We start from the raw sequence: 27,254 nt of genomic DNA on the forward strand, positions 1-27,254 counted from the left end.
AGAACCTGAACTTCGGCGTTGCTCAGGGACCCTGAGCGCTTCCCGCACCCCCTCTGCAGGGACCACAGCCAGCACCGCCCCGCCCCGCACCCCCTCTGCAGGGACCACAGCCAGCACCGCACCAGCTCCGCACCCCCTCCGCAGGGACCACAGCCAGCACCGCACCAGCTCCGCACCCTCCCGCACCCCCTGCCGCAGGGACCACAGCCAGCACCGCCCCGCCCCGCACCCCGTGCTGCTTCCCCTGCTGCAGCCCGGTGCCCCGCCGCGCCTTCCCCCAACACCCTCCCAGCTCCCCTCGCACTGCACTTCAGCACGGCCCTAAACGGAAAGGTCTTGTTTTGGGAGTCAAAGTCGTTTTCCTTTTACAACCAGATCTACACTCAGCTCCTACTATTACTGAAACGTGCCCGAGACATTCATATCCTCTCACCAGGAAAGCCACTATGTTAGCACATCCCCAAATAGTTCTCTTGATGTTAAACCTAGGTATTCAAAACCCCTGGCAGAACTCCTCTTTTCAAAATCCCTCCTGCAAATTCAGGTCACTTCTATAGTTCTCATCTGTACTAAAAATGCATATTGTTCTTTTTCTAATCCGCTACTACAGATTCTTCTTTCTACAAACTTCCCCAAACACCTTCTGCTTCAGCCCCTTCCAAACATGATACGGTCACTCGCAATTTTGCTCTCACTTTTGCAGGTGTGACGTGGCAACTAATTTTCCCAAATTTCCACAGAAGTGAGAATATCACGCAAGTGATATTTTGATACACTTCAGGATAAGAAAACATTTGGGATACGCGTTTTTCTTCTCGACTAGATTTTTGTGGTAGCTAGCAAGCTTGCTCCTACTTGCCACCCGAATACAGGTATTATAAAAATAATAAAGATCCAGCAGAGAGGAAACTTTGGCTAAGTTTGAAGGCAAATCAAAATTAATTAGTGAAAATTACTTATTCCTAAGCCAACAGAACGTTTCAGTAGTTACTCAGCTCTTCAAGGAGTTTTGTAAGAGTTCATCTGCTTTTTAGACACTCATTTTAGAAAAAGGGAAGCGGATCTTTTTATGATAGGGCGGGGAATATCCTGTGTTAATGTTTTTTTTTTGCTTTTCTGCCTGTTTGTTTTTATACTCCTGGGAAAAGAAGAGGATTTAGCAAGTTTCTTAGTTGCTGTTAGAAATTGCCCAAGGGCCTGCAATTATAGTAAAATAAAAATTGTGCCTTAAAGTTCCAGGACGTGGAACGTTTAAGCTGTGTGACGGTGATCAGACTGTGCGACTACCTACAGCCGGCATGGACTACGCCTGCTGGTGATGACCTTTGTAGAGTAAAGCTGATCTGAGATACAGCGACCTCTCTCTTGCTTTTGGTTTCCTTGCTAATGTTTTCTTTCCTTCCTTCTTTCTGTTTTGTCCACTCTTTCTCCTGGGAGAGCCAGTGCCAAGCACACATCCAATGGTTCACATGCTTTTGGCTGCCTGCCCGTTATCGGAGGCAGCTGGAATGTTTTTCCCCGGCTCCCTCCCTCCTCCCCAAGTGCTGGGCTTGTCATCACATTCCCATCTCAGTGCATGGCAATCACAACTCCCGCCGAAGACTTTGATCCCTGCCACCTACCCGAGACTTCCCGTTTCTCAATCTCATTGAGTCCTGTCCTGCATCTTCCTTTTGCAAATCTCATGCTCGCTCATGTTCTTGTTAGACAATACACCTGCACTGTAGTGACTGGAACTCACATAGACACACCTGAGGTATCTTTAAAATGATCTGTTAAGTAAGTACTTGGGGTATGGCTTCATGCTTGGTGTAAACTGATTTACGATCGTGCTGGTGATCTGCCCTTGGCCGTGCATTCCTGCCATTTCCACCAAAGCTAGCAATCATGGGGCTGTGCAGCGAGTTTGCCGATGCATTAAAAAAACCCAACTAACAATTTTTTTCTGTACATGTTCCCTAACTCAGATTAACAAATGATGCTGATGCATGGTGTGGCTGCATGATTACTAGGTCCAACAAGAGGCAGCGGTAATTAGCAGCATGGGGCTGTGGGGAATTGTCCCTTTTGGGAGCAGAAGAGTCCTCAGTTGGCCCACACCGATGGTGAGATTCCTCCTTTTTAATTTCTGATTTTGCAGCAGCTTCTGTCAATACTTTAGGTCTCAGCTGACATAATTATAGGCTCTTCAGAAGATGGCTGGGGTCAGTTCAAAAAAGGGCTCAATTAGAATACAGCTGGATCCGAGGCACAAAAATCCAAAATTGTGAGCTGAAAAAACCCGGTCTGACTCACAGGGCCTCTCCCTTTTTGACCTCAGTGTTCTTTGGGGGACGTCTAGGGTTTTGTGATACGTGTGTTCAAAACGGCCATGAACTCTGCAAGTTCTCTCCGAGCTGCTGCCCAAGCATCACCGGAAATCAGAAATTATGCGGAATAAAAACTGCATCCTTTGAAGAGCATTTTTGGGTAGATGTGGAACCAAGCATGCTTGTGCAAAAATTGTATCCCTCTCCAGTAAATTGCTACTGCAAGTCCATGCATCAACTTTTCTGCTCACAGTTCCCTAAATACCAAGGCCTATTTAATTCGTCTGTTTGTTCGGCAAGGGAGTGACTCCTTTACCCATCAAGGGAGGCAGGGCATGAACCTGGTTCTACAGCTGCTCGGCCAAGGCTTGCAAGAGCCCCACACAGGAAGCCTCAGCGGTAGAAGACAGCAGTAGAAATAGCAGTTTGTCTTTTATCCACTGGTGAGGTAAATAACAATAGTTACACCTGACTTCCATTCCATCATGTAATAGCCGATACAACTGCCTGAGCTTGGCATATATATTAGTATGCTAGCCATTTAAGTTGAGTTAGTTGGAGAAGGGCGACAGTAAATACATTCCCGAAGAGCAAAAGTCTGGGTTTGAAAATTGGAACTACAAAACAGAGCAAAAACCTGATCACAAACTTACTGAATATTCTTTAGGAACGTAGGGTGATGTGCTGGGACATTTCCTCACTAGCGATTCACACCTTATTTCTATTTATAAATTTGTATGCATTTCTATGTCTGTCTCAGGTTTCCTGATGAATCGTAGTTTTGGGATCCTCCGAACTGGATGTGTGGGATTTATGCTCCTTCAGTATTTCTGAATCAACATCTTCTATTTGCTGCTGAATAATTTAGTGTTAACAGTTTCATTTGGTGTACATATCTATTTGAAGATTTATTACAGTAATCTTTAGAGGCAGCATAGGCAATAGCTCATTTGACTAGGTTTAGTCCTATGAATCTTACACTGGTGTTAGCTTCAGATCACTCATCCTGTTCTGTGAAGGGAAAAAAAAAAACCCTAAGCAAAACATGTTTATTGAAATACTTATTTTTCCTGTTTTTGTAGTCTTTTATTTTGACTTGGAATAAACTTTCTTTTATCTGGATCGACTGAAATGTGATTTTGCCCTGACTTCTCAAAATTATTGATTCTTCAAGAAAAAGAAAACGAGAATAAAGAGAGCAATATAGGATCGCTGGTCTCAGAAAGCTCTGGAGCAGCGTTGTGTATTACTCGGTGTCACAGGTACATCAGTTAACAACCGAGGCAAACGGGATGTACCGTTCTGTTGTCACACACAGAAGGTTAAACAGGGCTTGTACAACACACGTATATACAACATGCACAATAAAAGCACTTCTGTTATGAATATGTAGTAGCAGGTGTTAAATTTACATGAAAAGAGAGTAAATTACATCCAGAATAGCTGAAATATTATGTGTGCATCATAATTGGTTCACCATTGCTTGACACAAGCATATTATTTAAAGGTTAAGTACTACAGTCTGTGGTTGCATAATAATTAGCTGTATACAGTATTCCTAAATCCAGTAAGAACCCCTTCTTTAATTAGAACTCAGCTCAATGATGAAATGAAACACCCTAGACACATGCTACTCTCCTAAAGTGCGTAAATTGAGTAAGATGTGGTTTAATTTGTATGAGACTTTTGAGGCCATGATTTCCACTTATATTTTCCTCCAGTCCTTTTGGGCTGCGTTACATCAAATTGTAGGGTTATTCTGAAGCCTGCTGTGAAGTTCATGGGACTCTGTCTCTACCAGAAGGGAAAATGAACATATTTTATCTATCTACTTGGAGATAAAAGGCATTATGCTCATGTAAACTCTTATTCTATATCAAAATACCACATGGTGTACGTTCAAAAGGCTTCTGAAGCAAAATAAGCGCATTACTACAGATATGCTCACATCCATGATTTTCCATTTCTTGGCCTATCTCATGAAAATTTCTGTTTTCAGAAGAAATTTAGAACATCGAGTAGTATGTAGAAATATATCCTTGGCTGTAGTTAATTCTGGATTCCAGATTTTTTTGGGGAAAGAAACGTAACTCTGAAGTAATTTGTCTTAAAATACTACTTTCTGATCTCTCTGCAGAGAGAAAAGCAGTAAGACAAAGAAGAGACTAGAGGTTTACACTTTGCTTACTCTATCTAGGTGTATAAATGTCTAAAAGCATGTTCTTGTACATAAAGTGCTGGCAGACCCTGTGTTGTTTTATATGTCCTATTTGCAAACAATCTGGCTCTAACACATACCATTATCCAAAACAGTCCTGATACTGAGAGTAGCCAAGTACTCTTAATCCTCATGGACAGATATCCTATTTCTTCTCCTTTTATGCAAAATTACCAATGCACCCCTTCTGAAGACTTGATGTGTTACACAGCACTTTTGCAGCAAAAGTAATTAGAGGTGTACATATAAAATATGTATGTGTAGCTATATTGATATATAGAAAGAGTGCATGCCAGGTTGTAATTTGAAGTATGTCTACTAATTTTTACAGACCAAAAAAATCCTGCCATTCCTTAGGCAGTGTAAGAAAAACAGAAGTATTAATGAACAATAAACATTTATATTCTTCCAAAAAAGGTAGCAAATAGGAAGTACCCAATGTGAGTACCAGCTACATAAAACAGGCACATATACAGTACACTCCCCAGATATATATGTGAATTAAGCTATTTCAGCCAGAAATAAGAAAAAATCTGGAGGACTTCTTTAAACTGGGACAATTATGTAGGAAAAAGATAGGAAAAGAAAATGTGAACACTTTCTTGGCACCATTGTCCAGATACAGCTGTAAAATACCTAATGACCACTCCCTATCATTTCTAGATTAGTGAAAATGTAAAGAAAACCAAGCTGGTTTGTTACCAGTCTTTTTATAACCCATCTAAAAAGGACAAATTTTCCTTTGAGATTTTTCTGTTAAAAATCTAGTCGAATTATTTACCTGCAGGACAGAAGGCAAATCCTTAGGGCATGATCATTTTTGTTATTCATCAGAATAACATAATAATATAAGCGTGTATCCTGAACTGTACTGACTGTATATATTCTAATTGGACTGGTATTAAATACTTTTTTTGGCTGAATTACCAAGACAGCTTTCCAGTATATTAAATTGAAATGACCGGACAACTCCAATACCAACAATAAATTGAGAAGTTCAGACAAAAATTCATTTTGGACTATTACAGACATGCGAAGATATAAGTGAGAATTTCACTGGAATTCCAGTAAAAATAAGGAATAGCAATTGAAAATTCAGCCAACAATGTTATTTCAGAACATTAAGGACATCAAGAAACATGAATAAGAATTTCACTGCAATTCCAGGAAAACTATTAGGTTAGCTGTAGTATTTAAAAGAGCTATAGTGCAAGAGCTTTTGGATGTCCACATCTCATCATTGCTGATTGTATTCAAGATATGCCTTTTGTACTGATGTTTAGTTTAACTAGCCCCCAAAAAACCTTGTAATGTATCCACTACTAACAGCTTCATCACCTTTTAGTAAAGTAATTTGGAAAACTCTCACTATCTGCCTTTAAATACTATTTGTTGAAAGATGAAAATCAGTAAGGTAGTAATCATATTTAAACATACTAGTCTCTCTTCCTCTTTCTGTTAAGCTAAATTTAGAGCCTGCCTGGCATAAAAGCACATACAAGCAGAAATGTTGTCTGTTTGTTATATAGGCACATCTGTATTTTTGCTTGCAACAGCTAATGGATGAATTTACGGATCACAACATTACTTTCTCAGAAGACAATTAATTTTAGGTATTTAGAATCATGCACAATAGACATTTTGAAATGTGGTCCAGTTACTATTTGGAGATAATTTTTGTTACAGAAATTAGAAGCTTAACATTTTATAGACACTATACCCAAGCTAAATACCCAGCTGGAGTCCTTTTATTACGGCATTTTGTTACATATCCTTAAAAAAACCCACCCTTCCCATATGAACTACTGGAACCATATTTACAATTGATGGGATTTTGAAAAACAGGGATGTTAAAAATGTTGCTGGATAAAAGAATTACTGATCTGTTTTCTTCTTCCTGCATCTGAAAGTGTCTTATTAAAGAGACAGAGATAATGTATTAAAGCTTTGGGGAGGGGAAGAAGGAATAAAAGAATTCTGGAAAACACATTTTCTCCAACCACCTGTCAGACAAAAATAACGTGCTTTCAGAAAACAGATCTGTTTAACAGGAGGGAACATGCATGTCATGTGATGTTAAAAAACCCCCTCAATTTTGTATGAGGTATTCTGATGTGCTGCATTTTTTTTTAAAGCACATCTCACAGATTATTAGAATTTTTCTGATAGGTGTTAAAGCACTTTATAATTTCCAACTCAATTTAAGGTGTCCTCAGAGTTTATATTTGTGTGAGACCATGAGTGGTAAATAGAAAAACTCGTATCAAATGACAAATCTCTTAGGTTGTCCTCAGTGAGTACAATCCATCCTCCTGCAGCTGTGAAAGATCAGCCAAAATTGAAATCAGCTATAGTAAGCTCAGCTCTCGTGGAGGTTACTTTAGAATTATCTGCTCAGAGGATGTATGAAAATTACTATTTCTGACTTAGGTTTTAGTTATTCCAGACTAGGGCAGGTTTACTCTCATTGTCTGAGTGCAACAGGGGCACCTGGACCCCAAGTCACTTTTTAGAAGAGGAAGGTCTCTTACTAGTGACTACAATTTCTCCTTCATGTTCCCTGTCCAACAAAGCTTTTAGCAGCAAATATGACATAATGCTAATTTCTATATACTCTACGCTCCTTCTATTTACAAAGTAGTTTTACATTTTATTATATTCCATTGTACAACTTTACATAGTACCGTTATCATTTCAATTCATAGTTCAGCACTTCAATACATATTTAGATAACTGCCTTTCCATGTCCTTTTTTTAGCTTTAAAAAAAAAAATAGTAGAAAACAAGCACGGTGGTGCACTGTCCAGGCACTTTCAACATTGCTCAGCAAAATAAGCAAGCACCCTGTTTGAAAGCATGGCAATTTTTTGGGAAAAAAAAAAAAGAATCTTTGCTCATCATGGATTTTTTTTAAACATCCTTTGTACAGTTCCAAGTATTCCTGAGAAAGCTCTGTAAAATATGACTGATATGTTTATATTTCAGCAGCGGGTCTGAGTGAGCAGTAACTTCCATCACCAGATGTTCCGCTGATCGCACAGAAGACATGTAGGGAGTCATGCATCCATGGCGAATGCATTGTGTCTTCATGGTAGATCTAGACAAACCAAAATAATCACAAATTCAGTAAAAGTTTCCGTTTGTTATTATAATCAAGCTGTTTAAAAAGGCATGCAAAAGAGATATCCAACCTTGTCTTCAAAGCTGTTTCGCAAAGGCAGCATAACAAAGAAATGAGAAAGAAGAGTAATTTAGCAATTTCTGTAGCATTCATATATACACTGTTCTGTGTATTACTGGATCATTTTTAGTTACAACTATCCAGTATAGGAGAGAAACAATTCTCTGCATAGCAATTTTTTATTATATCTTAGCAGTAACAGAATTCTAATAGGTTTTTTTGTAAGCCCAGGGAGTACCTGCAGCTAAATACAGCAAACACTTACTACACCTGTGCCATGTGGCAAGAATTTGTACTTTATAACCTGAAGGTTGGTCTTACAGCACAGGACCTAACTGGACTGGTAGAGCTGCTCTAGAGCTGACTGTGTATTTGTTTTTCACCCCGTGGTTCACCAGTCAACAAGTTAGTTAGCCTGAATTGACATTAGTGAAACTGAGATCACTGGCCATCATAAACAGTTTCTGGACATCCAGTTTTCTGCCACTCTCCGAGGCTTCCTGTACCTGTTCAGCTGCAGTTTTTCAATTTTTTATGTTTACAATTCCCTAACTTAAAAGATCTGTAGATAGGCCACAGGCTGATCCAGTGAGTTACCCATCTGCCCTGCCCTGTCAAAATAAGTGCACTGCCTGTGCTGTTTTGGGGCACTGACAATATTTAGAAAAGCATATGTTATTTGCAATTAGAACCCTAAATTAATGTAATATACTTTTTATGTTTAACTGAGTAATTTTGCGGAAGAGGAAAACATGTTCCATTAAGTTTAATTTGTTAGATACTTAGGTCATTTGATGGCAATACAAAGTTCAAGTCAGCAGTTATCTACATAATGTTGTACAACCATAAACAACAGTGCCCGTAAACATGATCTTTTAAGCTGTCTTTTGATCTAATACAAGAAGAAAGTGAAAAGTATATCCTTCCCAGTGAGCCCTTCACTTTGACATTTCAGTTGCTGTAATATTTTGCACATTAACCAAAGACAACATGACAGTGGATTTGTAAATCTATCAAGATAATAGGGAGTGTGTTTTAACAATACTTCTTTGTTTTAAGATAATCTTAACTATTGTACTGCGATGGTGCAGAACTGAGTGATTTGGTTTTGATTTGACTATTGCAGAATTCAGAAACCACAAAAGTTCCAGCAGCTGCATGCAAATTAAATGTCTTGGAAAGGTTTACTTGCAAACAGCTTAGAGTAAGCAGGTGGCAACTCCTATGAACGAACATCTCTGAGCAAAATTCAGCAGTGGAGTATACATGGTAAGTAATGTACTTGAAAAAAATGAGTGTGCCGAATGTGCAAAATTAGTAATTTGCACACTAAGAAAATGGTGGTCATGAGCAGAATAGCAGGGAAATGTAACAAAAGCAAGGGGGACGCAGCAGTCACTTATTCTTTAACGGATCCTCCCTTATACTCCTACAACAAAATTCAGCCCCATCATGAGACTGTTTCCCTGAAATGATATTGTACTCTTCCATAACAAGACTCTGTTTGATTCCCATAAGCATTATTTTATTGTAAATACATCTGACTTACAAACAGCAGCCTGGTGCAGTTGTATGATTTTGCCACTTGTGCATTTTTGCATTAGTTTGAACAACTGCTCAACTTACTGTGGAATTTGCCTATATATTTTTTGTGACTTAAAATGTTGCATTTTTAATTGTCACACATGGACTGAATGTTGAGTAACTGGGAGATTCTGAAAATATTCTTCTAAATTTCTAGTACTATGAATCACAATGCAGTCTGTACCGTTCATTTTATGTGCTTGATACTATAAATCTACTATGAGCTTTCTTTTGTCATAATGAAGGCAAAATTAAATAGCAGAGGTACAGAGATTACTTCAGAAAGCCAGTTTTAATCTAATTTCACGGCATGATACTAGGTAGAAGTGCAACTGTTCTTTAAATCTCTCACCTCTCTGATGCTACTGTTCAAATGTATTTTCCTAGGAAGATCCAAGAAAACATTAAAACACAGGTCAGATAAATTAGCACAAATATTTTAACAGTGCATATAAATAGCATGTTGGCATTATGCCAAAATTAAAAGAAAACATCCTTTAATGAAAAATGATAAAAAAAAGGAACTTAAGCTGGATATAACTGAGGAAATGAAAATTTTGCCAAAGAATTTTGATCTGTGGCTTATCACAGGATTCTTACGACGTAGAAAACATGAGGCAAAACATGGCACAGGATTTCTGATGACCACAGCAGCCAGGAAACTAATGGTTTGTGTCAGCGAAGACTCCACCCTGAAGCACACTGTATACAAACACCAGGCTGAGACTTTCAATCAACAGAAACGGGTTTTAGGAATCCACCAAGTGTATAATTTACTTTCATGTTCAGTTACTCGCCTTTTTATATTTAGCTAAATAACATGAAGAGCGATCAAGTTTTCAATTAGTTTTCAGCATTAGCAAGTTTTCAAGCACAGAGAACCACCTCTGTGGATTCCTGATATGCAGTACGTGCCTGTTCGTGGATGATGTCAGAAAGCTCTTTCACCATATCCCGAAAGTTTGATTTTAGCCCCTCATGGTACTCCACTTGATCCTCCTTTATGAGTCGCTCATTGAGCTCCAGAGCAATTCCACAGGCTTGTATAAACTTCCTGGGGAGGAAAGGAATGAACTTTGGGCATTACAATAGCCCAGTCTTCTACCAAAGCAAACAACCAAACAGATAGGCAAATCTCATTTTTTTCCCCCTTTTCTCCAACGTGTGGGACAAGTCACATTCTAGGAGCATCCCTGGCATAGTGGATCAGGGAATGGGGAAGGACTGCAGCACAGTTATTGGGCTTTCTGCTGGAGCTCCTTCGAGCCTGGATCCTCAGTAGATGGGACATGTGCACCTGCAGTGGTCTGACACCTTCACCCCAACCTGTAGGACCACACACAGCTTGTAGGTCCCAGATAAGCCCAACCAGCTGCACATAGGGTCACAAAACAGAGGGAGGCCGTGGTCAGGCACAGAAGGGAAATAAATCGTACAGGGTTTGACAGCTCTGGATGTATGTGATGTAGCACGTGTGCTTGAGAGGTCAAGTTGCTAACAGCAGACGCCCTCCAGAAAGAAATTTAGATCAAGGGAAGCTGTAATATTGCTTACTTGGTTACTGTTACTCATTTTCTTTGCCTCATTTCACATGCATATTTCTCCTTTTTTATAGGCTACAATAAAAATACAAGCACAACTGGGATTTTCCAGGATTTTTTGCATGAAATAGAGATTGTGTTTGTCCTTCTGGCTGCACTGCAAGGCTGGAAAGTAAGACTACCTTCCCTCTGTTCTGCATCCATGCGTGGCAGGTTTGCAGGGATTGTTCCTTTATTTTTTCCATGGTTTGCTAGGTTACTCAATACACTGAAGGAAAATAGGATTGGCCCAAATGCTGCCTTCTCCATACAGTGACGGATGGGTGAAATGGGAGTCACCAGCAGCCAGTAATGAATGCAGGAGCTGGTAGGCAACTGGTTGCTCCTGAGAGGTCCAGAAAATAGTGTGGCAAAGGCTCATCACCCTGAGGTGAAGCCAGAGCTGCCTGATTATATCTTGGGGGACACTTTCAAGTGGGAGGTAAAACCTACGTTAAGGGACAAAGTCAGAAAAATGCCTGTGCAAGTCACATAATTTCAAAAATTAGCAACAGAAATAAGAAAGATGGTCCTCCATAAACTGGGAAGGGATTTGCTTTAAAATACTTCAAGTTCATCATTATCTGGTAAAAAAATCCCTTTGGAAAGATTGGGAAACAATGCACAATGTGAAAGATCCCTGAACACAAGACTGTCAGACCTCTGGTTTTCAAACATACTTTCTTCACATGATAATCCCAAATACCCACACAAACCATTGAAGCAGGCATTCAAGCAGATCTCCCCACAGAGATCACAGCCCTGAGCTTGGGAACTCTAGACATATATAGTTACATTGGCTTTTTTCATTATGTCTGAGCACCCACAACCCTGTGAGACCTGGATCTTTATAAGGCGCATCTAAGCATTCAGCATCTGCTGATTTTGGAGACAGACAAAAATATAAGCAAAGCAGGTACCATGTTGCAGCCAGCTGGCTAGTTTTTATTACGTTAGAAATCCTACCTGAACATTTCTTTTAACTCATTCACCTTCTTAGTAGGATATTTGCTGGACTGGCTGTCACTTAGGAAAGCTCTGGCATAGGCCAAGGGACCAGCATTAACCTAGAACCAAAGAAGTAAGAAATCATTTATGCTAGAACTTCTGTTGAGTTGCTAAAGGCAGTTGTGAAGAGAATAACTTTTTTTTTTTAAAACACCCCAACATTAGCATATTATTTGAATGCCACCAACTCTGCATTACTAATGTCACCAGAGGCACCTGAGGTTTCAACAGTTGAGTATTAGTTTTTCTATCTAGGTTTTTTAGGACCAAAAGATAAATGGAGATAAAAAGAGAGATGCAATCTGTTTCCTCATACTTCCCTCTTATTTCTGTTTGGAAAAGCAGTATGGTCTGAGTCTTAAGGTCACTTATCCAGCTTGAGAAGTCAGGCTCACAAAAAGGCTATTTGTGCCTGATACTTACACTACAATCTTCAAGAGTTAAGTATATTTCAGCATTCACTCATGGCCAACTAATGTGCAATTACATTTGGACTTGACACTGTAAACACCACTGGACAAAAAGCTTATTACCATGAGCCACCCGCTAATGTACCACTGTATGTGGCAGGGCAAGCTGTGCTGGCAGGTTGATGGCTGCAGTGCTGCAAACGAGGTAGTTAATGATTTCTGGAAAGTCAATGTGTTGCGCCGTGAAAAGATGACTCACTCTGAGATGTGTATATAAATGTAACTTTGAATGGACATCAAGCCTTACCTGCACAGAAACACAGCCTTGCAATTTGAGTTGCAGCTGGATCATGTCAACATCACCAGCAGAGCAGAGTTTCTGGAGCTCTGCTGTCTTGTCTTTTATTTCATCAGTAGCAACATCAATTGGTTTTAAATTAACCTGATGTTCGTAATTGACTGGAATTCTTTTCTTTACGTATGGAAAGGAGTTCAAAGCTACCAGAAACAGAAAAAGAAGTTTATAGATTGAAAAGTCATGCAGCAAATGGGAGCACTCTTCATAGAACATATACAAGCAGATCCTTGCCCTCAGGGTTGTACTCAGTGTGTGTGAAATCCCAAACAAGGCTATAATTTACCAGCACGATTTATTAATTTGTAAAAATTTGCACATAGAAATATAAGGTAAATTCCCCCACCCAACCAGAATATTGTATCACAATTCTCATTAAGTAGCTGAGAGAATTTCTGACTCTTTTGGAATATTTTTATGAGCTAAAATGGTCTAAAAATAGTTGCTGATACATACTGTCTCATGTTCAGATGCTTGTACTTACTAGTTAGAATGGTCCTTTTTTTACACTGTTCTTCCACACTGCCATGCTTTTTTCCAGATAAAGTGTAAGGAGTTTCAAATACAAATCTGTTGATGTTATGATTTCTTTCAAATTCAGTCTTTCTTTCAGAGATTTCTTTGTCTTCAAAATAGGGCTTCACATAAGTGACTTGAATATAGGCATACTTAGGATCAAGGTCTTTAACATTGACCTGTGAAATAAGAGGGTTACTCACTAGAAGAGCAAAGGTTAATAACTTAATTTATAATTGGTTAATTTATCTGCTGGGATCTGATTTAAACTGATTCCCTGCTGACCCAGCCCCATTGCATGCAGGTGAATGACACACAAAACACTCCCTTTGACATCAGCTGTGATGTCTAGACCATCCGCTAGCAGACACACAAGACAATGAGGTGTGGCACAAGAAATACCTCATCTGAGGCCAAACAAGCTGCATCTGGAACAGGTAGCTGTATCACCTTATCCATCAATGCAGCACATGCCTGAGCTACTTAGTCCTTCTTATATGACCATATTGCTTCCAGGCCATGAGCTAGTGTTCATGTAGTACTGTGCTGTGGCACGCAAATCTGCAGGCTTGCACAAAGGAAGCTTTGGGATCACCAGTATTGTCTTTAGTAACCCAGACATATCCACAGTTGCAACCTAAGGGTGTGAACAGCCCTTGCAGGGAACATAAATGGATATTCAACAGGAAAAGGAAGGAGCTATGGCTGCAAGGGCTCAAAAGATTTTCTTTTAGACTTGCAGTGTCAAAGCAACAAGAAGTAACTCCACTTCCAATCATCTGCTCCTCTGTGCTGGTTCCTAACGCCTCCCAACAACAGGGCCCAGTCAGATGTGGATTGCAACTTCCCATTCATAATTCCCAAATCATTTATTTCCACCTGGGAGCCAGATCAGCACCAAAACCTGTCAAGCTGTGCAACATGTCCACACAGGAGCATGAAGACACAAGGGGCAATTGGAAGCAAGGTGCTTGTAAGAGCGCAGAAGACAGGGCTCACTTCCATTCCTACTGGCAGAAGGAAGGGATGCTCTGTCATCTCCATCTTCAGCTCCACAGAGCAAAGCTCATCCTTCTGTGCTCCATTTGCACAGCCCTTAGAGCAGTGCAGTCCCAGGCCCTGAACAGTATTAGAATACAATTGATATTTTTGTCACACTCATCAGTGCACTCTCTAGTATGTGGCCCTGATGCTCACGGCTAATAGCATTTCGTTAGTTTGTCCATGCAGTTTAACTCTACCTTGTTAGAATCCTGGATAATTTTTACAGTCTCCGACCCAAATTTTTCTCCATAAAGTTTAAGAAGTCTGAAGGAGATCTCCGAGAGGCCTGTCAGCTTGGGTTCCTTATAGATGTATTCCTTCCCATCTTCTTCTTCAAAGAACGTCTAGCATTAATCACAAACAAGTAGTGAGGAATAGCTGGGTTTCTTCACTTGGAAAACTTTATTTTAGATTTGCTACTTTGAAAGCAACTTTCTACTAACATCTCAGAAAGTCAAGAAGGTTTAGAAGGCTATGGCTAGCATAAAGTCTGACTGAACTTGGCCTGTTTAATACATTCCTTCAAAAATTGTGTAAAAAGTCATAAAATTCCTCAACCAACACAAACACGTCATTGCTGAACAAAAGGCTTGCGTGTGACCAGTGAGAACTCTAAACAATGTGGAAGATGGGTTTGGCCAGCGGTTGACTTCTTGGAAGGCTGGAAAGAGGCAAGCAGGAGAAAAACCACAAAAACAAGGCATAGAGAAGGAGCAGAAAGACAAGTAAGCTGAGGAAGCCCTATAGCAGAGCCACATGAACAGTCTGAAGAGAAGGATTTTGTGTAGGCTGAAAGGGACTTCAAGCAATAAAGAAAGAAATGGGTTTCCTCTGCTTTGATTCCTCTTGTATTCAGCTAAGTGGAACCTGGTGTATTTGCTGTAAATAGAGACAAAATTTCATTAAAGGTTGTGCCTGCATCATCAGTCCTCCCTGCAATGGAAAGAGCATGAAAGCTTCATGCTTTGGCGAGCTGTTCCAGTCAGAAGTTGCGACAGAGCGTTAAAACTATCTCCGTGTAGCTGGCATATAAAGCTGGCAAAGCTTTAAAGTGCAAAACTGGATCAAGTATTGATTGTCAGGATGATATGTTACATAGCTTAATTTTAGGGTCTGATCCAGTTATTTCTACAGCTTCTAGAAAACTAAGCTAGCAGTTGTTTCCTCTTATCTATTGCTAACCTTATTTACTTTTTATTGGTGAAGATAAGATGGGGACAAAAATAAAATATATGTTTGCTACAGCAAAAGTCAATGCTCCGATATGTTGTGCATGTAATGACAGTGGTGTTCAAAGGTACAAACCCAAGATAGTTTCAGGGGTATTCATCATCTCTAAAAGAAGGAACAAGGAAATGCAGGGCTAATATAATTTACATGGCATTTTCTAAAGAGGGGTCCTGCATCTCCCCCGTGGTTATGGGTCCACAAGCAGAAGCAGGTAGTTCAGACACAAGGGAGATGAGGGGTAACACACGTTATTATATTAACTGCTATAGCTGGAGAAAAAAAATAAAACCACAACCGCTTTCAGGCTCAGAAGACTTCACAAGATATGATGAGATCATGCTCCTTCATGGGGCTCTGAGCCCCAGATCTTGTCCATTTTTCCAGCTACCTTCGTCTAACAAAAAATACTATCTATCTCTACTAGTATGTAACCAACACTTATAGATATTTTGCCTCCAGCTTCTCCTTTTACTCTACTAATACCTAGAAGGGAGCAGCAATTGTCTGTTACTACTAGTGTTTATATACTATGGTTATATACTGTTACTGGTTATATACTATACACACTAAATTGTGTTTATGTAACTTATAACTATAATTACAAAAAGCCCTGGTGTTTTCTGAACCCACTAAGCCATTTCCTAACTGCTGAGTTGTTTTCTGAAAGGCCCAGCAGAATCATAAACTGTATAATAAATCAAGTGCTCCTGGAGAGAGACACAAACCCTCACCCAAGGGTGCAATACTGAAACGCTCACGTAGACATGCCAGTGGCTGCACCAGAGAAGCTAGCAGGCTTTTCAGCTTCAGGTCTGACAGAGCAGCAGCTTTAGGGGCCAGGATGCCTGGTGAGGGGTAGCTGGCGAGCCGGTGTATATACTTACTTGTCCATAAAAGGCCACTTTGAAAAAGGTTCCAAGAAGCCTCTTCCTTGTGTGCATTACTTCCAATATCTTCGCGTATGCTCCATGAAGTGTTCTGTACAGCTGAGTAAGTTTCTGGAAATCAAATCTTGACATAATTAAAGCAGAATTTTGCAGGCAGGAAATTCTAGCTAACACTGGAAGCTACTGAGATATCTGAACACAATTCTCTGGAGAATTCAAACTTGAATTTCTAAAGGGGTTGAACTCATGCAGTTTTCTTTGAAAAACCTCAGTCTTAAGCACATGCTTAGCTTCACGTCTGAAAGGTACACAGACTGCAATAATACCACTATCCTTAAAGAGAAGGCTGAGCCTACTGTCTCAGCATGTTCCCTGACTGAGCCTTTAAGGGTAGAGCAGCTTGCAGTACTTTACTGAGAATTTTTTTATTAAAAACAGCTTTATGATGAAAAAATAGATCAAGGCTTCCCCTAGCTTCAGTTATACAGCTGGATGCTGTCCTGATGTGGAGGGGTCATGGGAGAGGGAGGGAAAGAGGAGTGCTATTCAGCAGTTGAGCAACAGCCTTGCCGAAGCACGGGTCACTGCAGGTGTTGGGAAGGAGCAAGGCAGAGGGCTGGTAACAGCTTCTTTCCTTCCTCTTCACTTGCCACTGAATTACCTGCAGATCTAGTCCTTTCTTTGAACAGTTCTCACTCTGTTTTTAATTCTTAAAATGCTCAAGTCTCAAAAAGAATCTGGCTTTGCTGAGCATATGGGATGATGACAGCTTTATTTTAGGGGAAGAAAGGTGGGAATTATTCACTAAATATGAGTCTTCCGTGTCTTTAGCTTTAATAATTACCCTCAAGACCATTGCTTTCACTAATTTGTTTAATGACCAGCAATGAAGCACAGTGTGTGCTTTACTGACACCGATTCATTAACTCATAACTTCAAAAATAAAAGTCTCCTGTTTTTTTCTTAGTGATCTAGAAAATTACCTGATATATGCAAACTAGTTCAAAATACCTACCTCAAATTCACGCCGCTTTTCATAAATAGGAATGATCAGTTTGGAAACTTCAGAAATTGTTTCATAACGCTCTGCTTTCCACAGGCCATCTACACATTGCTCCAGCAGCTCCACCAGGACTTCCTACGAGAGCAACCAGATGGGTGTTTTTAATAACCGCCAAAGTTAGAAGAGGAACCCATTTTAACTTCAGATACTTTAACAGGTCCCAGTGTAAGTAGCCACAGTTTAAACCCTGTGTGTTCCTGGCCTTTCCAAAGGTATTCTAAATTTTGGAAAAAAAAAAAAAAAAAGGACAAGTTATTTTTTAAAAGTTCATTCATTCTTAACAAATCATTAGCACAACAGCCAGAAAGTATGTCTTGGTTATTTAGCTACCTCCCCAGGAGAATGCCAAAACTCTGGGAGGGTATGAAGATGACGGGAAGTCAGAGGTACCTGCCTAAGAAACACGTCCAAGGAACATACGTGCAATAGCAGTGGGATGTGATGCTAAGGATCCTCAAGCCTAGTCTTGATGAATGGGCAATTGGGCAGCTGGGCTGCAGGGCCACTTCGCTCAGCCACGTGGCCCACCCAATACAGTTGTGCAGGGATGGTGCAGAAGTAATTGTGAGACTTTATGACTCACGGGAGCATCTATCCACTTCCCCAGTGCCCTGCTGTGGTTTCTGGATTGTTCTGCTAACGTGGTGTCCTGCAGCACAGCCTGAACTCAAGGGGAACCTAAGCTGACCTCTCACTTGGCAGAGCGTGACTTGCATTCTGTCCCTCCTTGGAAATACCATGCTGTGCTGCCCTGTGCTGGCAGAATTAGCATTTGCATAACATGGCAGGCAAAGATTGTGGTGTAGCTTTTTCAGTCTCAGTGCTAGAAAAGCCTTTCAAAGGAACTAAGAACTTACACCAGTTTTACCTATCTGAATTGGACACAGAAAATCCTTCAATGCAGCTTTCTCTTGGGAAATTGCTGTGGAACAGTCTTCCTTACAGATGCCAGTGCACAACTATAATTTGTTAGAGCTCACGTGAACAAAGTCTAAAACTAAATCCTAATCAGCTATCAAATAGCCTGTAGTCTATACTACAGGACCTCACCTCACTGTAATGTACATCCATCATCCCACCATCTTCTTTCATTGCACCTTCTTCATCAATGTTGGGAGTGATTTTCCTGAAGGCAGTGCATCCACTGGGGAAGAGTTCTGTAGCAGACAAAAGCAAATGGATGAGTGGAATAACATATCTCAAATGTGTCATGCTTTAATGGCCAGGAAAGCAGTCTAGCTGATAGCGAAGTCCTACAAGTACAAGGGAACCTGACTCCCATTTTTGCTACTGATTTGCTATATAAGACTGAACACATCAGAACCTCCCCAGCAATTTGCCATGAGAGTCATTCCTAGTACGTAACTAACACCAAGCACAACAGATTTCCCAGTGTGCTATCTGGAAGTCATCTTTGACCAACCTAACCAGCTGCTACCAACTGAAAGACAGGAGAGAAGACGAGGGTATATCTTTGCACAGAAGATGCAAGAAGAAAGCTATTGCGGGCTGCTGGAGAGCTGGGTGGAAAGTGAACAGGATTGTACACTCCTAGCAGAAAGCACAGTTAGGTACCCCAAAACTGAGTAGTTCAGCCTTTACTGAACCCTTTCCAGCCTATGTATATGTAAAGAGTGCCAGTGACAGAGATAACTGAATGTATTCACTTGATATTCCTTTGGATTTGTTCCTCTTCTTTTTTAGAAGTTCTCCTTTACCACTGGTTGTGGTAAGCAGCCTCCAGGGTACAAATAAAGAATTGCCAGCTTTCAATACTCTCCTCTCTGCAGCCATGTGAAATGTATATATGTATCAGAAAAACAAGTCCTGATTTTCCCCACTTAGCCAACACAAAGTATAGAATTTGGAGGGACTCCAAGCCCCCTGAACAAGGCACTTAAGACCTTTCCCACCAAGGCAGTGCATGTAATCAGCTTTTATGCAGCCTTAACTTTCTGAAATGTTAAGTGTCCATTTCAACAATTACTCCCTTACATGGAAATGAGAAATGGGGTCAATATATCCACTGTGGAACAGACATTGAAAAGAAAACCTGCAAAGTGGTGTTACTTGAGAACACACAAGTCTGTCCTTCCTTCCTGTTTTGCATTAAACCACAACACTCCCTTTTTTCTGATTGTTTTTTACATATTTGTATAGTTAGGCTATAGTCTCATTTTTTGACTGAATTTTGACTGCTTTATTCTATAGTTTTCTGTCCTGCCTATAGTGATACTTCTGATGAACATATTGACAGCCAGTTTTTAACATGGGTTTCCCCTGCGAGCACATTTCCTAATGTAAAATACAACTGAACATTTAAACCGAGACCTGATGTGTCAGTTCTTATTTCACTCAGCAACATGCCACCATGACTGTCTAAGCAGACCTGGCCAGCCTAGTAAATGCCTGTGTATGAACAATTGGATTCCATTCTTAAAAAAACCCTCATCTTCTTCTAGCTTTATCCACTGCATTAATTTTTTTTTCTTTTTTAGCTTGTTTCTAAAATAATCATTTACCAAATCAAGAGAAACTTGTCTCTAAAAAGATTCTGATCCCCCAAAACCCACCACTTCATTGTCTTTCTTGTGCCTCCCAAACAGCACACACTTACTTTTCCTGTGCAGAAACTCTGCAACGAGGGCTGCTACATGAACGTAACACATGGCTGCCTGCAAAGTACAAAGGCAAAATTAAAACGTCATCTGTACATCTGTCTTGTTGCGCACCATGTTTTTAATTACATGAATTACCTCTGAAAAGTCTCCGTTTTTTACATGTATCTTTGCCATACTGTCCAGCCATGTTTTCCGGAGCTCTGGGGTACTTGCATAAGATTTGGCTAAACTGTACTGTAGATCTATTAACATTTCTGGATCCTTCTCATGTTCTTTCATTTGCGCGGTAGCCATAAGCACTGTACGGATTCTCTTTGTCAAGTCTTTGACTTCGGAAGGAAAAGCAGTTGCCTGACACAAAACAAATCTAATTAGAAGCAAATACAGAAATAAAAGGTGTTCCAGGCTTTGCCAAGAAAGACCGTTGCTACCCTTTCAGCCAACGCTCCACTTACTGCCAATCTGAAAACGCCGAGAACACAGGAGATAAGACTAACTAGCTTTTACTTATTGAACTCACGCTGCACACAGTGTACAGTATTTCACATGCAATTAGAGGCATTTCAATCTGGGCATGCAGAGGGCCAATCTCTCCTGGCCATGTGCAGGATGCCAGGTTGGCTGTTCCCGTGCTACAGTGAAGCAGGTACTTTGGCATCCTGAGGAGCTGGTGTGAGAGTGAGACAGAAGTGCTCTGTGCATGCGAATGTCCCAGGACAGGATTGTAAACCATGGCTGAAGTATTTTTCATGTCATTCACCATCCGGCTTGTTAGTCTCTGATGTGGTCATTCTTCAATTCCTAAAGCACCAAAGGCATTTGTAGAGCTTCCCACCACAGGAATGTAATAGAGAAAGAAACACAGGCTCCAGTCTGATCCCCTGCTCAGAGCAGGGCCATCATTGAGTTAGAGCAAGGCTTGTCTGGCCAAGTTTTATAATCTTCAAGGACAGAAATCTCACTTCCTTTCTGGGCCCTGCCCCAGAGCTGCACCATGTTCTTGGGAAATAATTTTTTCTTTAAGTAAAGTTGGAATTTTCCTTGCAGCAACTTGTGCCCATTGCCTCTTGTCCTGCCACTCCACACCTCTGAGAAGAGCCTGACCTCCTCGTCTCTATAACCTCCCTTTTGGTAGTGGAAAGCAGCAGTTAGGTCCCCCCTCAGCTTTCTCTCCTCCATGATGAGCCTGGCTCATGTTCCCTCTCCTCGGGCTCCTGCTCCCTAGCTATCTCTGTGGCTGTGCAGGGCATCCTCTCCCGTATATTGAAATCTCTCTTGTACTCTTGCACTTTTATAAATACATAAACTCGATATAATGATGGTCTCATGATGTAAAATATGAGCAGCAAAGTATGGCTCAGTGAAACCCTTATAAACACCTGTGCACAGAAGAGAACTGAGGTTTTTGCCAGGTATATCCTAACTATAACTTTGTTACAGCACAATTCAATACTTAACTGAGGTTCCCATTCCACCTTTAAGTCACAGGATAATCACAGAACTGTAAAAACGCTTCCCGTTTTCCTCTATCCTACCTTGGCAGCTACACCATGTGCAATGGAGCAAGCTGCAGTGATGATATATTGTTCAATGGATTGGGTAGAAGCTGTTAATTCTACCACAAAGACAGACAATTATTTTCCAAAGAAATACAACCATTAATCTCCATGAAAGAGTGCTTTCTTAATATTACTGGCACTTAATTAATTAAAATGAATTCCTGCTAATTATTACCTTCAGGCAACAGAAGTATCAGACCCTCCCTTGTCATGTCCCTCAAAGCTGGAAGTTCTTTGAAAGCTCTTTGGACACCCTTGCAAGCAGCACACTTTGCAAAGCATAACCTGAATCGCAGACCTCCCTCCTCTTGGCGTGAGGCCTCACAGATGGAGCACGACCCGCCTGTGCAGCTGGCCCTATTGCTGTTGGCATAATACTTACTTATTGAGCAAACACAGCTCATTATGAGCTTATAAATCATAGTTCCAATCATTAGACTTACCCCCATGATTTCCTTGAGTGTGTCCCTGTCTTGCATTAATGGCCGATAGCACATGATGTGATTTAACGTCTCCAACTTACCTTCATAGGCCTGTCACTGTTTGCAAAGTTGTTAATGATGAGCAAGGAGTCCTGAAATCTTGTCCCACCGCTGAGTGCCACATCTGCTATTAATTGGCTCACTGCAATTATTATCTGTTGGGACAGGGTAGGGGCTTTATTTAAATGAGCCCTAACAGACAAGTTTTATTGCTCATAGGAAAACATCACGTCTTTCCCACAACATAAGCAACGGTTGTTGTTGTGGCTTTGCTGTCACATCTCCCACGGACAAATACTTCCCAGGGGACCAAACTGCTTTGCTGAACAGTGAGTTCACAGAGTTAACAATATAACAATTGTAATACAAATCCCTGTTTGTACATTAGTTACCTTCTGCCGTGATTCATTACAACCCAGATGGTATTCATCTGCCCCACTAGGTATCTAAATTTGCTTCAGAAAAACACTGCTGCAAAAGCAGCTCCAGGAAAATCCCTTCTCCCGCCTCAAAGGCAGCTCTTCTTGCTGTGCTTTCCACCCCATTCTGGCCAGCTTCTGGGGCAGAGATGTGTCTTGTGTCTGTGATTCCAAAAACTCAACAGCTTGGAGTACTTGATGGCAGTGTATTTTACCCAAAGGACCCTGGGCCAATCACTGGAAACAGGAATTAGGCAAAGCTTGGAAATAAGAGGATTTTTGTCCATATAACAATTGCAAGATCCTCTGCAGATATGAGGTGACATAGTTATATTGATATATCTGTTCATTAAATCTGAGGCATCCTGCTCTCTAGGTTTTCCCCAGTCACTGACCTGAAGATGCGTTCTCAGAAATGTTCTCCTTTTGGTGAACTCGAAGTTATTTCTCATCAGGAGATACAGAAGAGCTGAGGCTTCGTTCCTCGTGGAGGACACCTTGGAAGTACAACACTTCAGGATCTCGTAGCAGAGGGCAGCGCACATGTTCACCCTTCCCTTGAAAAATGCTGAGGGAAACTTCACAAGAGGCATGCAAATATTAGAAAGTACACCACTAAATTACACCCACAGGGCTCAGAAGGGCAGGGGCATGGGGCAACACACTGGGCTCCAGCCTGGATAGCCTCAATAAAACTTCTGCCAGAGTTCTGAGCCTGAAAGTATTTGTGGGAATAAATTCAGGGCCTATTTTTAACCACGTTTCGTAGAGCAATGTGAACTTTGCTGTCACTCTTTTTGGGGATGTGCCTGTGTATGTCTGTCTGTCCCCTCCCCCAACAATTTTTGGGTTGATTGGAAAATTCTCACCAAATTGAACAGACAGAAGTTTTATGTTCTTACAAAAGCCATAAACACCAGCAGCAGGGCAGAGAGGAGAGGTCCCATGTACATTCCCACCAAAGGCTGCCATCTGGGACATCAGAAAATCTGCCGGAGCCCACCCAGAAGCCTGACCTTGTTGGGAAACATGACCTGCGATGCTCACACAGCTACTTCTACGTGTCCCCCCCAAAAAGCCTAAAATCATGCTTGCCCTCAGGAATGCAAAGAGACTTGCTTGTCCCAGAAAGCCTAAAATACACAGTGACCTGCCCTGGCTGCCCAGATGGAGCTGGCCCCAGGGAGCAGCAGGATCAAGCCAAACCGCAGCATGAACTATCTCAGTTAGCAACGGGGCTCAGAAATTTGCAGCAGAGTGAAGAAAAGCAGAAGAGGAAGACCAGCAGAGGAAGACCCTTTACTGCCGTAGCATGTCTATCACCTTACCAAAGACCTACTTCCAGGCACGTCTGCAGGGGCAAGCTCAGCCATGCCTGAAAAGCAGACAGCTGCAGCGGTGCCCTGCCCTCGCAGGCAGCAGCCTCCATGCAGGGCTCGCCGGAGCGGGCACTGCCAGTGCGCATCCACCTGGCCGCGGTCATGAGTGGTGGCTGGCGGGGAGGGGGCACCGCACTCAGCTTCCTTCCACCCTGGCTGCAGTGGGCTGGGCCCAGAGAAGCAGAACAAGGAAGGGTTTTGTGCTGGCACGCGGCCACCTCCGCTGCCACCGCAGAGACCTGGCTGGAAAGGGGTGACGCCAACACCTCCCGGAGGAGCAGAGGCTGCTCGGGCATCGCACAGCGGCACTCTGCTCCCTCTGCTGCAGCTGGGGACCAGCCGCAGGGAATTTCCTGGCACAAAGAGGTAACAGAGACAACCATATTTTTTATCTGTTCAAAGGAAAGATGTGCTCAGTTCGTTCAAGACCCAACGGTCCTCCTCCCAATGGGGCATGGTCCATGAGCCACTTCTATCTGCCCCACTACCTTCTCCCCATGGGAGATGACAGTAAATACTGTCAGAGTATTCACTCACATCCTCCAAGTCAGAGCCTGGAGCTGTTACCGTGGCCCTCTACTCCTTGCATTAAGCACATACGATTCAGAAAAGCTCATAGGTACTTCTGCGGCCACCACCATGGCGTGCTGGTGAAAGGGTCTCAAAACAGGAATCTAGGAGCTGTGGCTAGCATGACTACACTGTTGGGATTACACTGAGCCACACAGGTTACAAGGCAGAATGAAGACACTGACCAAATACTTGGTGTTCACTGTCTCTGGCCAAAAATATTTTCAGAAAAAAAGTGGAAGAAAGACAAGAAGCAAATAAACATCATAGTAACACAGGGCCAAGAGGATCATGTGTGCACTTGGGAAAAGAGCTATTAAGTAATTGCTGCCTGTTGTAATGCAGTCCTTCTCCCATAGCGAGATGGGATCATGCTCAGAACTGGGTTTAGCCCAGAGCTGGCCACAGTGATGTGTGATTGAGCATGCACAGGCAGCACATGGGCACCCAAGAAGATAACGGCCGGCACGTGCTCTCAGCAGGGACCACTGCTTGCCTGCAGAGGCTTTTCAGACATTTCCAACCCAGTGCCAGGGAGAAAAACTTTGCCTGGGAATCTGCTCCAGGAGAAGCCCAAGATCCTGCACGTTCCCCTCGACACTGCACCAGCTCTGGAGGAAATCCTGTGACACTCTGCAACCAGAGGGAACCTGTGTCCCCACCCAGCTCCTTCTGGAGACCAAGCCCAAGCAGATGCAATCGCTCCTCGTACCAGGTTCAGGGCAGCAGACCCAAGGGTGTATGCCTGCTGGAGACCTGGCCAGGTGCTGGTGCGGCTCTCCAGCTAGCAGGAGAACATGAGCTGGGAAGAGCTGTGAAACGGCACATGTGGCGATGACTCTGCGTGCGCTGGAGGAGCACATTTCTGATCCAGCCCTAATACAAAGGGCTAGAGCAGGAGTCAATGCAGCGAGCAGCTCCCAGAGAGGCCTTGGCACCAAAGGGACGTGAGGGCAGGGCAGCCACAGTGGCAGGCAGGACATGCCAAGTGCCCTTCACAACTGCATGGGAGGCTGTAATGATGCTTGTATCCTGAGAGCACTAACAGAGAGGGAAAGCACAGCTTGATGTGGTCAGGGGGAATTGCGAACAGCCAGGGAAAAGCTTCCCAAATCGGCTGTTGCAGGAAAGGAGCAAGGCTCTGCTGCCCTAGCCCTTCAGGGCCTGGGATTTGTGATGCCTCTAACGTGCCCTGCTCGTATCAATGCACTGAGGGACAGGCAGGCACGGAGCAGGCACCTACATGGGGTTTCCATCACTCTCACATCCACATGTCTGAGCTGCTCTTTAATGCAGGGCAAATTATCTCAGCCCTCCTCTGTGCATGTTTTCCTTCATAACCTTTAATTTCAAGACCATTCCCAAGCATGTATATATGTATTTATCTGTAAGTGATGCTCTGAAAAGGATTTAGTTGTTAAGGAAACCTAGAGTATAAAACAAGAGCAATCTAGCTTTTGTTGCTTCTTCCCAGATGGTAAAACAGACACAGCTTTCTTCCCAAATTCCCAGCACACATGCATGCAAGCGGGATTCATTCTAAAACCAAAACCAAACATGCAAACAATTATAGAACTTGTTTGTTCTTTGCCTTCTTGCGACATTTCTTTCTTTTTTTTTTTTTTTTTTAAGTCTTTTGCCTATCAAGTAACCAGATTTAATGCAGAAAGAAAGCTATTTTCAACACAGATTTTGGGATGCAGAATAAATCCCAGGAGTTTTTTCCCCTCCAGCAACCATTTGCTGCGACCCTAGATAAGAGGGGGATTCTCTTCCTTGTAATTATTAGCTACAGAAGGCCATAAAAATGACAAATTGTCCATTCTAGCTGTGTCAAAGGTATTTCTTGGTTTTCTTGAAGTTAATGCTAATTTATAGTTAACAGCGGTATGCAACCCAAAACAAAGCAGTGCAGCTTTCATATTTCGAAACAAACTTGCAGGAAAACATGCCATCCTTGCACTTGTCATGAAATGCAGTGACCCCCTTGGCTATTTTATTGTCACTTTGGGCCTTAGAAAAGCCCTTCAGAGGACTTAAAAGGAAGTTTGGGACTCGTGGTTATGGAGTTGGCAAAGAAAACACTTCCTTATAGATACCATCTGCTGGGCTCATATCTTGCTTTTGCAGAAGCAGCACTGTGTCCTGTCATAGGGGAAATGTGAGAAATTAACTGAAATAAATTTTTCATATCTTTGAAGACCCACGATGCCAAATTCAGCGTGGATTCAGGCTGGCATAAATCCAAGAAAATGACCCCACTGCCTGTCCTTGCAGCAGCCAAGAACACAGCCTCCATTGCTGTAATTGGCATTTTGGAAAGCGAGCGTGGAACCCCTGAAGGACTCCAGGTTTTGAAGGCTGATGGTGAGATCAAATTGAGTAGGTGTGCAGGTTTGGCTTCACATTTAAACAACCACAGAAAATTTGCCAGGGAGGCAAGGAAGGTCTCTTATTTTCTATAGGCACAGAACAAATATTTCTGGCTAAACAAACTTTCGAATAGTAAGGGGAAGACATGTGCGGAGAGACTGTGTCTGAGTGGGGTGTGTGCAGATCTGCAGCAGGATGGATCTCAAGGCTAAGCAGATCACAGGCAAGCAGAAAACTCAAAAGAAAGGTAGAGCAATAAACATGTGTTGGACCCTGTAGAAAAACTGAGTGATTCCTGCCAGTGCCAGCTGCCAATCTAGCAGGCTTTAAGAAGCCCTATGGAAAAAGATCTTGTAGGAGACCATGCTGTCTGGAGCCACATAGGTAGCTAGCAGGACTTCTGCATTTTCTGCTTCTCATGTGTTTGCTTAGGACAAACCAAAATTCAGCCCTAGACATATTCATA

General features: G+C 42.0%; 1 protein-coding gene across 6 annotated transcripts in view; it reads right to left on the reverse strand.

The window, feature by feature from the left end:
- Window positions 1-3,401: 3,401 nt before the first annotated feature.
- Window positions 3,402-27,254, reverse strand: part of DOCK11 (dedicator of cytokinesis 11) — an 86,991-nt gene continuing 63,138 nt past the window's right edge. For 2 of the 6 annotated variants that reach the window (XM_072876878.1, XM_072876875.1), the window contains 13 exons: window positions 22,862-23,044; window positions 22,089-22,202; window positions 20,142-20,357; window positions 20,003-20,060; window positions 18,436-18,542; window positions 17,338-17,460; window positions 16,320-16,433; window positions 14,403-14,549; window positions 13,130-13,340; window positions 12,598-12,788; window positions 11,839-11,939; window positions 10,208-10,346; window positions 3,403-7,624 (listed from right to left, as the gene is read on the reverse strand). In XM_072876878.1, coding sequence (XP_072732979.1) covers window positions 7,502-7,624; window positions 10,208-10,346; window positions 11,839-11,939; window positions 12,598-12,788; window positions 13,130-13,340; window positions 14,403-14,549; window positions 16,320-16,433; window positions 17,338-17,460; window positions 18,436-18,542; window positions 20,003-20,060; window positions 20,142-20,357; window positions 22,089-22,202; window positions 22,862-23,044 — 1,827 coding nt within the window. In that variant the 3' untranslated portion in view covers window positions 3,403-7,501. Of the gene's footprint in view, window positions 7,625-9,644; window positions 9,676-10,207; window positions 10,347-11,838; window positions 11,940-12,597; window positions 12,789-13,129; window positions 13,341-14,402; window positions 14,550-16,319; window positions 16,434-17,337; window positions 17,461-18,435; window positions 18,543-20,002; window positions 20,061-20,141; window positions 20,358-22,088; window positions 22,203-22,861; window positions 23,045-27,254 lie in introns of all 6 variants that reach the window. The other 4 variants (XM_072876879.1, XM_072876876.1, XM_072876877.1 and 1 more) reach the window with 4 other exon arrangements.

Source organism: Ciconia boyciana, chromosome 12 (assembly GCF_034638445.1).
Source record: "Ciconia boyciana chromosome 12, ASM3463844v1, whole genome shotgun sequence".
In the NCBI taxonomy this organism is placed as follows: Eukaryota; Metazoa; Chordata; class Aves; order Ciconiiformes; family Ciconiidae; genus Ciconia; species Ciconia boyciana.